Source organism: Leucoraja erinacea, chromosome 1 (genome assembly GCF_028641065.1).
Source record: "Leucoraja erinacea ecotype New England chromosome 1, Leri_hhj_1, whole genome shotgun sequence".
NCBI lineage: Eukaryota > Metazoa > Chordata > Chondrichthyes > Rajiformes > Rajidae > Leucoraja > Leucoraja erinaceus.
This window is the reverse complement of record NC_073377.1, coordinates 25,365,285-25,381,328: the sequence shown is the minus strand read 5'-3', so window position 1 is coordinate 25,381,328 and position 16,044 is coordinate 25,365,285. Positions and strand designations below refer to the sequence as shown.

General features: G+C 41.3%; 1 protein-coding gene across 1 annotated transcript in view; it reads right to left on the bottom strand.

Annotated features, from left to right (window-relative positions):
• Positions 1-908: 908 nt before the first annotated feature.
• oacyl (O-acyltransferase like) overlaps positions 909-16,044 on the bottom strand; it is a 93,854-nt gene continuing 78,718 nt past the window's right edge. The window contains exons 10-15 of the mRNA XM_055647238.1: positions 14,127-14,206; positions 9,729-9,842; positions 7,862-7,988; positions 5,208-5,394; positions 3,903-4,045; positions 909-2,361 (exon numbers count right to left, since the gene is read on the bottom strand). Coding sequence (XP_055503213.1) covers positions 2,260-2,361; positions 3,903-4,045; positions 5,208-5,394; positions 7,862-7,988; positions 9,729-9,842; positions 14,127-14,206 — 753 coding nt within the window. The 3' untranslated portion in view covers positions 909-2,259. The remainder of the gene's footprint in view (positions 2,362-3,902; positions 4,046-5,207; positions 5,395-7,861; positions 7,989-9,728; positions 9,843-14,126; positions 14,207-16,044) is intronic.

Below are 16,044 nucleotides of genomic sequence, written 5' to 3'. Positions count from 1 at the left end.
AGTGACGTTGTTGATACAGTTGGACGGCTTTACATTCCTATGTCATCCACAATGTTGGTCTAGCCAAGTAAGAATTGGAAGATACAGGGTGGTAGGATCTGGAGAGTTGTTGAGACTGTGGGGTGACTAAAACAAAATGGGATTAATGATAGATTAATGAAAATAGGTTTGTGAAAGCCGGCACAGACGGAGGACTGAAGAGCATATAGCATGGAAGAATGGTCTTGACCTGAAAAGTCACCCATTCCTTCTCTTCAGATATGCCGCCAGTCCCGCTGAGTTACTCCACCTTTTTGTGTCTTTCTTCGGTTTAAACCAGCATTTGCAATTCCTTTCTACACACTAGAATTAGAGATATTGGAGTAGGTTGGAGAGTTTGGGGTTTCTGGAAGTGATCGGAAGGATGAAAGTAGGCAGCCTGTGCACTGTTAATTATTCTATTGACTATGGTAAAAATTGGGAGGTTGGGAATGTGGCCCTCAGTTGGAAGACATTTTGGAAGCAAAATGGATGTGTCCAAGAATATGGAAGTGATTGATTACAGGAGGTAGAATGAGAGTTAGTGCTGTCCATGTCTCCGTGGATTCAGTTGATTTAGAGTGTATATTGGTCACTCACCTATCCTAAATAATACCCATGCTGTTCAGACATAATTGAAGGGCAGAGTAGCCTCGATGATGGCCTAATTCTGCTCCTATGCTTTGTGGTCTTATATCATCCATCTCTAACTCTTCCCTTATCAAAATAAAAATCAAGAAAAGGCTAGCCAATGTAAAACAGTGTGGTTAGTTTGTGCTTTTGACAGTTCATGCATGCATTCTGTTCTCAGTGAAATGCAAAGAAGTATTGTCCATACAGAAAAAAGAAAGAAAATTCAAGCATTATTTAATTATTTCTAATTAATATTAGTATAATTCCAGACTTCCACTTTCATCGTTTTCACCACAGAATTTAGCCAATGGGTGTGATCGGCATGGTGGCACTAGTGCCTCACAACTCCAGGGACGGGGATGGATTCTGATTTTGTTTGGTGTCTTTGCACATTCTCTGTACAATCATGTGGGTATTCCACCCGAGTACTCAGATGTTCTCCCACATGCCAAAGATGATAGGCTAGTAGGATGCTATAAAACTCCCCTTATGTAGGTAGGTGGCAGAAGAACCGGGGTGGTGAGGGGTTTGTTGATGGGCGACATGAGAAGAAAAATGGGATTGGTGTAAATGGATACTTAATGGATGACGCATTGGCACATATAATTCTGGAAACATTCATGCTATTAAACAAATCAAAAAACAAAAAAATGTAACTTCCACGCACAACAGTTTTGTTTTCTCTTGTCTTCATTGCTTTGTGAAACATTTCCAAAGGAAATATGAACCGAACTCAGCTATACTCTGTGCATTAACAACTTGTCAATATTTTATAGCAAATCTTATGTCGACTACAATGTTGTTATAATGTGTTCAATAAACACCAGGGAGGTATAGAAATATTACTCCTTGATGATCACATAATACACTTTAAGGACGTTAAGGACGACATTGTGCAGAGACTTTGCCGAAAGAAACTTCTGTGCAGCGAACTGCTGGCATATATTTTACTGGTAAAATGAATCACTACACCTTTTATTACATGCTACTACTATTCAACTGTTCTTCTATGATCTCACTCAAACGAATATCTCTATATTTTACACTTATACAATAAAGTATATTTCGTAGGATCTTGAATGATAGCATTTGCTTCAAATGCTCAAAGGCAGAAATCGGTATTTGATTGTCAGTGCTAACACATCTAAAATTGTGTCCTTACTTCATGTTCTTTCTAAATGACAAAATTAAACAGTGGATCAGATAATATGTAGAAAACTTTAATGAGAAATACCATAATCATCAATATAATTGAAAGTTAATCCAAAATGTTGTTTTGCATTGAGTTATCTGAAAGGTTTAAATAAGTGGTATACTCCTAAGAAGAACGGTGGTAGGATGTTACAACTAGAACAATTAAAACATTTCAAATACATCTCGAGATATAAAATCCATTCTATGTGGGCCACATTTTTGGGAGCAATTAAGTAGTACATAGTTGTAACTATTTCTAATACCATTATAATTGGGGTGTTCTTTTGAACGAAAAGGCAACTTTCTTTTGACAAAGATTTACCATTTCAATCTGCATGAAGAATAAATCAAACTGTTGAATCCTCAAGGAAGGCTGTACACAGGGTGTTTCTTGAATTCTCTTGAATTACATCATCAGAAGTACTTTCTTAATGCCTGCATAGGATTTTCAATGAGTATACATAATGCCAATCCTATGATATGCGCCAAAACTGTGTGACCCAGGAAGAGGTAAAACTAGGAAGAGGAGAAAGAAAGAGTATTGGTATTGTTTGTAATTAGTCATAGAGAATGATACAGTGTGGAAACAGGCCCTCAGCCCAACTGGCCCACATCGCCCAACTTCCCCAATTCTCAAACAACAAAACATATTTTGGATAAAAAAAGCTTATCTCAATAGAAACATAGAAACATAGAAATTAGGTGCAGGAGTAGGCCATTCGGCCCTTCGAGCCTGCACCGCCATTCAATATGATCATGGCTGATCATCCAACTCAGTATCCCGTACCTGCCTTCTCTCCATACCCCCTGATCCCCTTAGCCACAAGGGCCATTTTGTATAAGTTTTGATGATGCATGGTGTGAATTTCCTCAGTACCTCTCCTTCTCTGCCATAGTAATTTCATTGGAGACTCCAATATCAATTATAACAGTGATGAAGAAAATGCACCTTGGAAAATCCATGGTATGCAAGTTCAGAAAATGTTATTAAGAGAATGATATCTCACTTTGGGATGAGATTGTTTTTAGTTCATTGAATGTCATTATTTCTAGAATGATGTGTTCTTCATAATTTCAGGTTTACAGATTGAGTATCATTGCCAATAAAAAAGACTGTTCAGTATCTTCTTTCCATGATTTCCCCTTCAAACTCATTTGCAGAATATTGAACGAATCAGAAGATATAGGGAACACTTGAAAAACTATTTTAAAGGAATTCCTTGTTATTTTTAAATTTAGTTAATATAGCATGGAGAGCATTTATCACAAAAAGATAATACCCGAGAGTAACTCAACAGTTTTCCTCTCAGCTCAATGCCCATCTAATTTTGTTGTAATTGCTGCAAAAGATTGCAGAACCTTCACTATAAATTGTGCTCAACATGCTGGTGTTTGCACAATGGTTTAAATTAATTGCCCTGGACACAAGCCCAGATCACATTCACAGGCTGAATCAATCACTGTTAGATGTTAGGGGCAAAGCCGAGCCCTGAAGTTGCAAGTATGTCGCATATTTATCATAAGCCTTTACTAATTTTCCTCAGACTTCTAGATATAAAACTTTCCCACCCTACATGTTTATCTAGTTTGGATTCCAGTCCAGAAACAGCTCGATTTTATTCTTATTCTCATTTTCCAGTCTCTCTGTGAATTTACCCATTTTGGCTCTGTAATCTCTTCTAATCTTTCAAGCCTCTGAGACCTCTGAATGTTACCATTTTAATTGGTACGTTATTGATAACCATAAACCTTCCATAGTTTTAAGCTCTGGAAATCCATTTTGCAATTCCCACCTACAAAAGTTTTTGTTCTTGCCCTATCTATTTAAGAATCTGCATAAAACCTGTCTTACTGGCCAAGCTTTTGGCCACCAGTCCGAATATTTGCTCATGTTCAGCCAATGCAGTTCAAATTTTGCTTGATAATGCTACAGAGCAACTTGGAGCAGTATAATATGAATGCCAATTTTTATTGGATTTGATTGTAATATGCATATATTTTATAGCCCCAGAATCAAATCAGGGGAAATTGTAAAAATAACTATAGTTATAACTCACCATATTGATGTCTGTGTAATGAAGGAGTGTCTCCTGCAGCCCATAATACATATCTATTACAGCAGGATGTATCAGAAAACAGGCATAGCTGAGATTGGCCACTGGGATCCATAACTTGCTGGACAATAAAGTATTAACAAACCCTGGGGGGGGGGGGGAATTGATAACAAACCAAATTTAAAAAATGGCTTAATAAAAAATCTATATCATTCGCTTTATTTACTGGAATACTTATGCACCCTCTTCCTAAACTGTAAACAACCAAATGATTGATGACGTGTCTAAGTTACATCTTGAAGCATTTCAGGCAAGATTAAAATGCCAAGATTTTACCATCTGATTTTCAGTGCTTCATTTTGCATTTACATCATGAGTGGCCTTATGGTATGCCTCAAATAGCCGAGGCAATGATTTTTATAGTTTTTTATCTTCATAACTTAGAGGCTGTGTCCTTTCAAAGTCCTTTATTTCTCAGTGAAATAAATAGTTACAGCAGTTTGATTAAAACAATGGCATTTTTTTTAAGTCAAACTACAGGGATAGAATTCGCCACATTACTATTTAATAAATGAAAACAATAAACCTACAGGTGCCGAAATCTGAAACAAAACCAGACATGTTGGAAGAACTCAGCCACTCAAGCAGCGTCTCATAACCAATGGATTGAGTACAGTTATTCCACATGTTATTAAAATAATCCACATACACCAAATAGTCAAGAATTAAAGAAGGGTCCCAACCCAAAACGTCACCTATCCTTTTTCTCCAAAGATGCTGCCCGACCTGCTGAGTTACTCCAGCATTTTGCATCTATCTTTGGTATAAACCAGCATCTGCAGCTACCATGGAGCTAGCAAGATGTTAATCTTTCCTGTTTCTAGCTGGAGAAAATTGTGTGTGTGTTAAAATCTGGCTGCAGTAAAAATCATCTTTTTTCATATCAACATTTTCAAAGCCTTGCCTCATACAAATTGAGGTAGGCTGCTTGGAGTATTTTCTACACCTCAACCAGACGCAGCCGAGTTCCATTAGTCTATTTGTGTTGGGTGTAGTAATTGGCCTGACTTTGAATTGCAGCTCACTGTTCAACTGAATTCCACGGGAAGATCTGGTTTATGTTTTAACAGCAAAACACCGCTAAGTTTGTATGTTACCATGTGTAAGATGGGGACCCACAGTCTCATTTATATCAACGGGTCGATGCTGGTTTAAACCAAAGATAGGCACAAAAAGCAGGTCAGGTAGCATCTCTTGTGAGAAAGAATGGATGATGTTTTCGGTTGAGACCCTTCTTCATAATTGTACCTGCATGTCCTTCTTCACACACAAGTATGATCCAGCCAACTGCAGCAGCCCATGCAGTTCTGTGCAAAGCCTGATATAGCACAGGGGGAGCAGAATAGGACTCGACAGTGTCATCCAATGTATACCCCAGCGCTATTACTGCTGCCATTGTCATCAGAGAACAAAGCCATCCAGTAAGAACAGAAGTCTAGAAAATAAGGTTTTTATGTTATCATGAAACAGCGACAGCAATTTGCAATTAACATGAGAACATTAACCATGGAGGATGAGACAGATGTTCAGCAGCTGTGGCGGGGCCTGAATGCAATTACCTCCTACAAGGCAAAATCAGGAGGTAGCTCAAATGTTGGCGAAACATCACTTCCTGACGAGCCCAATGCGTTTTACGCACGCTTTGATAGGGTGAACACTGATGTGCCAACTCGAGCCCCCATTCGCTGTGATGCTATTTCAGTCTCAGTCACAGAGGCCAACGTCAGAAAATCCTTCAGAGGGGTGAACCCTCGAAAAGCGCCTGGACCTGTTGGTGTACCTGGTCGTGTTCTAAAAACCTGTGCGGACTTACTGGCTGGAGTTTTTATGGACATTTTCAACCTCCCACTTCTGAGGTCTGAAGTTCCCACCTGCTTTAAAAGGGCATCAATAATACCGGTGCCCAAGAAGAGCAAGATGACGTGCCTCAACGACTATCGACCAGTGGCACTAACGTCGGTGGTGATGAAGTGCTTTGAGTAGTTGATCATGGCACAAATCAACTCCTACCTCGACACAAAATCCTGGACCCACTGCAGTTTGCCAACTGCCACAACAGATTAACGGAGGATGCGATCTCGCTGGCTTTCCACTCCGTTCTGGACCACTTGGACAACAAAAACTCATATGTTAGGCTGCTATTCATTGATTACAGCTCGGCATTTAATACAATCATCCCCTCCAAGCTGGTTACCAAGCTCTCAGATCTGGGTCTCTGCGCATCCCTCTGCAATTGGATCCTCGACTTCCTCACCCACAGACCACAGACTGTTCGTATTGGTGGAAATGTGTCAGCCTCGATAACAATCAGCATGGGAGCACCTCAAGGCTGTGTGCTCAGCCCCCTGCTGTACTCACTCTATACTCATGACTGCATAGCCGGTCATAGTGCGAACTCCATCATCACATTCACTGATGACACCACTGTTGTGGGACGTATCACTGATGAGGACGAGTCAGAGTATAGAAGAGAAATCGACCGATTGACCAAATGGTGCCAGCACAATAACCTGGCCCTCAACACCAACAAAACCAAGGAACTGATTGTGGACTTTGGAAGGGGTAGAATGGGGACCCACAGTCCCATTTATATCAACGGGTCGATGGTGGAGAGGGTCAAGAGCTTCAAATTCCTGGGCGTGCATATCTCTGAAGATCTCTCCTGGTCCGAGAACACTGATGCAATTATAAAGAAAGCACATCAGCGCCTCTACTTCCTGAGAAGATTACGGAGAGTCGGTATGTCAAGGAGGACTCTCTAACTTCTAGAGGTGCACAATAGAGAGCATGCTGACCGGTTGCATCGTGGCTTGTTGGCAACTTGAGTGCCCAGGAGCGGAAAAGACTACAAAAAGTAGTAAACACTGCCCAGTCCATCATCGGCTCTGACCTCCCTACCATCGAGGGGATCTATAGCAGTCGCTGCCTCAAAAAGGCTGTCAGCATCATCAAGGACCCACACCATCCTGGCCACACTCATCTCCCCGCTACCTTCAGGTAGAAGGTACAGGAGCCTGAAGACTGCAATGTCCAGGTTCAGGAATAGCTACTTCCCCAAAGCCATCAGGCTATTGAACTCAACTGAAACAAAACTCTGAACATTAATAAACATTGTCTGATTATTTGCACTTTATCTGCTTATTTATTCATGTGTGTATATATTTATATAATGGTATATGGACACACTGATCTGCTCTGTATTCATGCCTACTATATTCTGTTGTGCTGAAGCAAAGTAAGAATTTCATTGTCCTATCTGGGACACATGACAATAAACTATCTTGAATCTTGGATCATTGAATTGGAAGAGTCTATTTCAGTGTTGGAGCAGCAGCGGGAGATTTAAAATAGCCATTGGATTGGTTGAGTGATTAAATGTGGCTAATTGAGCAGCCAATAAAAGTGAGGCAATGTGTAGCAGAGTGTGCGTGAATCTGTCCATCCGTCCCTTTGGCTCAAGAGGCTTAAGCACTGTGTGGATCATGAGGCAAGGAGGCTGAGCAGAGAGGGACAAGATAAAGGAAATCTGCTGTTTCTTGTGCAATCTTGTTGTGCTCTTTTTTTCTTCTTAATTTTAGTGCAGTAGTGATGGCAGGTAGAATAGTCCAATAATAAAGTTAAGATAAATGTAGTTTTGTACAATGGGAAAGGAATTATTTTGCAGATTAGGCAGGACAATTGCGTTGAGACCAACATTCAGTTCAACTCTAATCTTACTGAATGGCAGAGTGGGCTCAAGGAGTCATAAGGCTTATTCTTGTGTTTTTATTACTTATGTCCTTAAGTTATTATGTACAAATATTCAACTATATTCAAAACTTAAGAAACTATTACCTCTACACAAACCCAAGCAAAAATCAGACACTAAATATTTCCCTTCCTCATTGTCTTAAAGTAAGTACCTTGGTCAGCAGAGATGTTTTCTTTTGATGCAATAAAATGCCCAACATAATTCCAATTAAGAAAGGGCCGTAGCGACAATAAGGTTTTGTATAATATTGTATGTTGTATTCACCATGTGAAAGCAATCTGAAAACAAATGTGATGCGATCTTTAGTGACAGACATTGAATGAACTCCATTAAGTAATTACATTATTGAAAAGCTCCAAAATTGTAATACATCTGGAACTTTAAAACTGGACCCTTATTACACTATAATCCAATTTAAAGTAGGTTCTAACATTTACTCTTTCCAGGCTATATTCTTCATTATCTACCATCTTTGCTCATCAGAGTTATCTCGCAGACAGGGATTGAGCAGTCCAGTTATAAGGAGAGGAGCAGAAAAGGCCAAGAGGGATTGTGATTGAGATGTATAATATTATGAGGGATATAAATAGGATAGACTGCCGGGAACCTTTCCTCGATTCAAGGGGAGATAGATTCTGGGTAATGAGCAAGAGATTTAGAAGGTATATGATAGAGAGGATTTTATTTGCCCAGTGTGGTAAGTAGCTGTAATCAGAGCCTGAATAAATGGATGAAGCTGAGTTGTTGTTGGCATTTAAGAAGTATCCAAGTGAGCACTTGAATCTCTTGGGCATGGAGGACTATGGATCAGGTTTTGGGGGATGGGATTAATACAGAAGGGATTCCTAATGGTAGGTGTGGACAAGTTGGGCCAAATGGCCTGTTTCCATGCCACACGAGACTGTGACTCAGTCTTGTGATACTGATGAGTAGTTGCATAATTCTTCATGCAATCACTTCCAAGGTTTGACTCTTGCACCTTTGCAACTAGGCCTGGATTCACAAATGACAAAATATTTTTTAACCTCTATTTTGTTACGAGGTCTATTTTCTCACAGAGGGTGGGGAGTCTGTAGAATCCTCTGCCTCAGAGGGCGGTGGAGGCAGGTTCTCTGGATGCTTTCAAGAGAGAGCGAGATAGGGCTCTTAAAAATAGCAGAGTCAGGGGAAATAGGGAGAAGGCAGGAACAGGGTACTGATTGGGGATGATCAGCCATGATCACATTGAATGGTGGTGCTGGCTCGAAGGGCCGAATGGCCTACTCCTGCACCTATTGTCTATTGTCTATTGTCTATTGACCCTGGAAAAATGGCTATGCTTAACTGGAAATGTCTTTTGTTTGAGGATTATAGTGCTCTATTAAAATTATGGCTTGAAGTTAAGGGGACTCAGTAGATAAATCCAGACCTTGCAGTTGAAACAAGTTTATCTTGATATTTTGGCTGCATTTTAGCTTTCATACTCTTGCACTGCACCAGGAGGGAAGTTATTCATTGATTCTCCTAAAACCACTTCAATTGGTTCAATTTCATCTTAATTTAGCCTTCTTAATTTAATTCAAGGACTACTTACACGGCCCTTAATTTATCCAATTAATCTTCTATGGAGTTGTAATGCATGGTAACATGGAAACTATGGCCCAATTTGCCCATGCTGACCAAGAAGTCCCATCCATGCTAGTTTCACCTGCCTGCATTTGGTACGTATCCGTCTCCTTATGTACCCCAGCAGTATGAACATTAACTTCTCCAATTTCAGGCAGTCCTTGCTTTCTCCCTCTTTCCCCTCCCCTTCCCAGCTCTCCCACAGCCCACTGTCTCCGCCACTTCCTTTCTTCTTCCCGCCCCGAGAAACATTATGGCCATTAACCAAGTTAAAATAGGTAGGATAACACTTCTTTAAAACAATGAACATTATCAGAATACACTCCCAGAGTCACCTCCTAATATTGTCGATGGGAATTTCAAGACTTTTCAGAGCTATTAACGTCTTAATAGCAGTTGGATTCGGAGGTTACCTGGCATCTATGTGAAGTCCTATTGGCAATTTGAAGAACCATGAGATTAAAGCAGTAACGATAAAAGAGGCCATCAAGAGAAATCCTGCCAGGGCAAACATTAGCACTTTGTTCCTGAATAAGAATTGAAAAATTGCATGCTTCGTAATATATTCAAAACACCAACTTTGATCATGCTGATGAGTGATGTCAGTTATAGTCACTCCCATCTACCACTGTTACCACACATAAATTATTACCATGACAGGTTCATTTATATGTTCATAAGTTCAAGGAGCAGAATTAGGCTATTCGGCTCATCAAGTCTGCTCTGCCATTCAACCTTGGCTGATCTATCTTTCCCTTTCAAACTCATTTTTCTGCCTTCTCCCCATAACCCCTGACACCCTTACTAATGAAGCAGCTGTCAATCTCCGCCTTAAAAGTATCCATTGACTTGGCCTCCACTGCAGTCCGTGGCAATGAATTTGAGATTATGTAGGTAAGTAGAGGGACGTTTTCCACACAATATCAAACTTTTCTCCCTCTGCCACATTATCAAAAACCTTAGCCTTATTTTCCATTGATGCCCTAAAACTTAAAAGGCCATACAGTTTCGTGCAATTTACAGTAGAATGTCACAGACTAATTACTGACCAATTCTAAAGAAATGCAAAAGGCTTGAATGAAAATGCATTGTACTTAGTAGTGCTTTCAAAAAGTTCCACCAAATGACTAAATTGCATTCTGAGCTTGCTTTCCATCTTTTCTCTTTAGTTCATGAGTATTCAGTTGCTCTCCAGCATGTGTTTGGGCGAATATTGACTCATTAGGAATTGATTGTTTGTGTGTCAGCAGGGTGGGATGGGGTGTTGGAGATGGGGTGTTGGGGATGGGGTGTTGGGGATGGGGTGTTGGGGATGGGGTGTCGGGTGCAGTCAAAAGCAGATTATAAAGCAACTGCAGAGTCTATGTGGTTAGAAAGTGCAAGCAGAACCTGCCTTGCATCATACTAATACCTAAAGGCAGAGGAGCTCTGATTGAAAATGTTACAATTGACCAGAGGCTCCAGTGGCATCTGGACCATCTGCTGCAACATCTGCCGTGGACAGAACTGTGGATCTGGAAGCTGCCAGGGTCTGCAAAGGTCATCCCTGGACTTAGAATGTATGCTTCAGTACCTTTGCATCATCTCTCAATTTTGTCCCTCAATAGGGCATCATAAAGCAGGAAACAATGCCAACATCTCCTGCAATATTAGCTCTGAAAATGCCATTCATTTACTTGTGGATTTAAGGGTTACATTGCTGTAATCCCTTGGCTAAAATTTAGCTTATTCTTATCCACACCTATTGTACAAGTAGGTTCTCCCAGCCAAACATCCCTGGCAAAAATTAAAACCTACTTGTACAAGGCGCGAGAGAGAAAACGGGGAATTATAGACTATTTAGCCTGATATCGGTGGTGGAGAAGATGCTGGAGTCAATTATAAAAGATGAGATAGCCACACATTTCGATTGCAATAATAGGATCGTCCGAGTCAGCATGGATTTACGAAGGGGAAATCATGCTTGACTATTCTTCTGGTATTTTTTGAAGATGTAACTAGGAAAATGGACAAGGGAGAGCCAGTGGATGTAGTGTACCTGGACTTTCAGAAAGCATTTGATAAGGTCCCACATAGGAGATTAGTGGGCAAAAATAGGGCACATGGTATTGGGGGTAGAGTGTTGACGTGGATAGAGAAGTGGTAGCAGACAGGGAACAAAGAGTAGGGATTAAAGGGTCCCTTTCAGAATGGCAGGCAGTGACTGGTGGGATACCGCAAGGCTCGGTGCTGGGACCGCAGCTATTTACAATATACATCAATGATTTGGATGAAGGGATTCAAAGTAACATTATCAAATGTGCAGATGACACAAAGCTGGGTGGCAGTGTGAACTGTGAGGATGAAGCTATGAGAATGCAGGGTGACTTGGACAGGTTGGGGTAGTGGGCAGATGCATGGCAGATGAAGTTTAATGCGGATAAATGTGAGGTTATCCACATTGGTAGCAAAAACAGGCAGATTACTATCTAAATGGTGTCAAATTGGGAAAAGGGGAAGTACAACGGGAACTGGGGGTCCTTGTTCATCAGTCTATGAAAGTAGGCATGCAGATACAGCAGGCAGTGAAGAATCCGAATGGCATGTTGACCTTTATAACAAGAGAAATCGAATATAGGAGTAAAGAGGTCGTTCTACTGTTGTACAGAGCCCTAGTGAGACCACACCTGGAGTATTGTGTGCAGTTTTGGTCTCCTAATTTGAGGAAGGACATTCTTGCTATTGAGGGAGTGCAGCGTAGGTTTACAAGGTTAATTGCCGGGATGGCGGGACAGTCATATGCTGAGAGAATGGAGCAGCTGGGCTTGTATACTCTGGAGTTTAGAAGGATGAGAGGCTATCTCATTGAAACATATACAATTCTTAAGGGCTTAGACACACTAGAGGCAGGAAACATGCTCCCGATGTTGGGGGAGTCCAGAACCAGGGGCCACAGTTTAAGTATAAGGAGTAAGCCATTTGAGGAGATGAGGAAACACTTTTTCTCACAGAGAGTGGTGAGTCTGTAGAATTCTTTGCCTCAGAGGGTGGTGGAGGCAGGTTCTCTGGATGCTTTCGAGAGAGCTAGGTAGGGCTCTTAAAAATAGCGGAGTCAGGAGATATGGGGAGAAGGCAGGAATAGGGTACTGATTGGGGATGATCAGCTATGAACACATTGAATGGTGGTGCTGGCTCGAAGGGCCAAATGACCTCCTCCTGCACCTATTGTCTATTGTCTATTGTCTACTTAAAACCTACTCTAGACTTAACTATTAACTCCATCTACACTTCACGATGCCTCAGAAAAGCAGCCAACATAATCAAAGACATGTCCCACCCCAATCATTGTTTCTTCTCCCTCCTTGTATCCGGCTGAAAATACAGAAGTATTTCAAAAGTGCTGACCACCAGACACAGGAACAGCTTCCCTTCCCCCCCCCCCCCCCCCCCCCCCTATCAGGCAGGCTTGAATGGTCCTTCCATAAGCGAGGGCACTGACTGATTGTGCTCTAACCCATTATGGACATTGAACTTTATCTATGGAACAGATGAGCAACAACATTGAGAACTATATTATTCACTCTATATCTTCTCCTTTGTGCTATCTATAATTCTCGAGTTTGACTTCATTGCATTTATGTATTTTATTTGATCTGATTTGATAGCATTCTAAACAAAGTTTTTCGATGTACCTCAGTACGTGTGACAATTATAAACCTAAATCTTTAATGATTACGTTATTTATGTCATGTGTACCAAGATGCAGTGAAAAGCTTTGTTGTATGTTAACCAGTCAGCAGATAGACAATATATGATTACAATAGAGCCATTCACAGTGTACAGATACATGGTAAGGGAATAACTTTTAGCACAAGGTAACGCCAGAAAGGTCTGATCAAAGATAGTTCAAGGGACTCCAATGAGGTATATAGTCGTTCAGCACCGCTCTCTATTTGTGGTAGGATGGTTCAGTTGTCTGATAACAGCTGGGAAGAAGCGGTCCCTGAATCTGGAGGTGTGCGTTTTCACATTTCTATATGTTTTACCCAATGGGGGAGGGAAGAAGAGGGAGTGACTGGGTTGAGACTCATCCTTGATAATGCTGGTGGCTTGAAGTGTAGATGGAGTTAATTGAAGAGATTGGAATCATATATAGTCTTTCCGCTAACTGGTTAGGACGCAACAAAAGCTTTTCACTGTACCTCAGTACACAGACAATTAACTAAACTTTAGTCAGAGGGTGGTGAATCTGTGGAATTCTTTGCCACAGAAAGCTGTGGAGGTCAAGTCAGTGGATGTTATTAAGGCACAGATAGATAGATTTTTGATTAATACAGGTGTCAGAGGTTGTGGGGAGGGCAGGAGACTGGGGTTAGGAGAGAGAGGTAGACTATAGACAATAGGTGCAGAAATAGGCCTTCCGGCCCTTTGAGCCAGCACTGATCATGTCTGATCATCCACAATCAGTACCCTGTTCCTGCCATCTCCCCCTTTCCCTTGACTCTGCCATGTTTAAGAGCTCTATCTAACTCTCTCTTGAAAGATCAGCCATGATTGAATGGCGGATGGTGGAGTAGACTTGATGGGCCGAATGACCTCATTCTAGTCCTATCACTTATGACCTTATGACCGTAGAAGCTAAAGTAGACAATATACATTTATATCAAAATATGGGAATAGGAATACTTTATTGTCACATGTGTCTAGGCACAGTGAAATTCTTTCTTTGCATACACAATGTAAACAAATAACAGCCACCTCCCTCACGACGGTCCCCCCTTGCCAGACCCTCCATTGGTCTAATCATGGTGTAAGTATTTAATAGTGCTTACCTGAACAGCAGAAATATGAAGATGGGAGTTGTGATATGAAACTGGAAGTCATTTGCAAGGTACCAGGTCCAACCCATGCACTGCAACGACAGAGTCTATGATAAGTTATTTCATATCACAAATAGATAATTCTATTTCTTTGGATAACACTAATAAAAAGTTTGGCCCTTTCCTGGAATATGAGTACAGTAAACCCTTGTTATAACAGACTGGTGGGGAATGGTGTTCATTATAAACTTATAACCTAGTAATAGAGTATAATTGTATAAGTAGTAGTAGTAGTAGACATTTAGATGCTGGTTAATACACAAAAGGACACAAAGTGTTGGAGTAACTCAGCAGGTTAGGCAGCATCTCTGGAGAACAAGGATAGGTGATGTTTCGGTTCGTGACCTTACTTCAGACTATCAGTCTGGGACTGGGCCTGGAATTTGGTGAGTTGACAGCCCTGCCCTGCTGGTATCCGGGGGAGAGGCGGGAATCAGAGGAGTCATTGGTCGCGGCAGGTAAAGGGGTGCAGGTAAAGGGGTGGCAGCAGCAGGCGCGGTTTTGAAGTGGCCAAGGAAGTTGTTTGGCCCAGTGGTGGCGGAAGTAGGTCTGGCCTGGAAGCAGCTGGGGAAGCAGTGCAGCAGGGTGTTGGCAGCCCAGCCTGGAAACATTTCTCAGGTATTATCCTCTCTGACTGCCGATGCTTCCCCAGCTGTTTCCAGGCCAGACCTACTTCCGCCACCACTGGGCCAAACAACTTCCTTGGCCACTTCAAGGACCGGCCTGGTGCTGTCCACTATAACTAAAATCCATCATAAAGAGGTCTGTAATATTGAGGGTTTACTGTACTGTAAATGCAGAAATAACAGTAAATTTGGAATGCAGTTCAAATACTCCAGGTTTGCGACTTATCATGGCAAACTCTGACATAGAAGAGGACAGGCAAATGTTCTGTCCATTTCGACAAACTGCATGGTATTTGAGACAGTAGACACGAAATGCTGGAGTAACTCAGCAGGACAGGCAGCATCTCTGTAGAGAAGGAATGGGTGACGTTTCGTGTTGAGACACTTCTTCAGACTTGATCCGAAACATCACCCATTCCTTCAGTTACTCCAGCATTTTTGTGTCAAGCTAAGAGTCAAGAGAGAGTTTTTATTGTCATGTGACCCAGATAGGACAATGAAATTCTTGCTTGCTGCAGCACAACAGAATATGTAAACATAATACAGAACGGGAGATAAAAGTTCCGTGTGTGTATATACCATAGACCATATATACACATAATAAATAAACAGATAAAGTGCATCGGCAGTTCTTTCCGAGGTATTTGAGACACTTTCCCTGCTGTTCCCACCCAATTGCCAATTTAATTCCAATACATTTAGATCTTTGTCAGTGAATAGCAGGAAGATGTGCCACCCAGACTGCAAATGGTGCCAGTCAGGAGTATAATTCATTTCTTCTGGGACATAAAGAAGGCTGAAAGGTAGTAGGAGCTCCTGGTGTGAAAAGCACCTTGAAATAGTATACACAACCCTTCAGAGACGGGATTCAAAGCTAATATCCAGTATCACTACCTAAATGCAGGTCTGAAACTATCTCCTAAAAAAGATTAACAATGTATTTATTGTACATTCTATTATACCACATGGTGGGGAAAAGGAAAAGTAGGATTGGAAAGTAGGAACAAGTCAGCAATTCTTGTGGTTTCTTGGCTCTGTGTCATCCGCAAGCTTGGAGATGTTACATTTAATTTGCTTGTCTAAATCATTAATATATATTGTAAACAACCAGCACCGAGCCTTGCGGCACCCCACTAGACACTGCCTGCCATTCTGAAAAGGACCCCTTTCCTACTCTTTGCTTCCTGTCTGCCAGCCAGTTCTCTATCCATGTCAATACCCTACCCCCAATACCATGTGCTCTA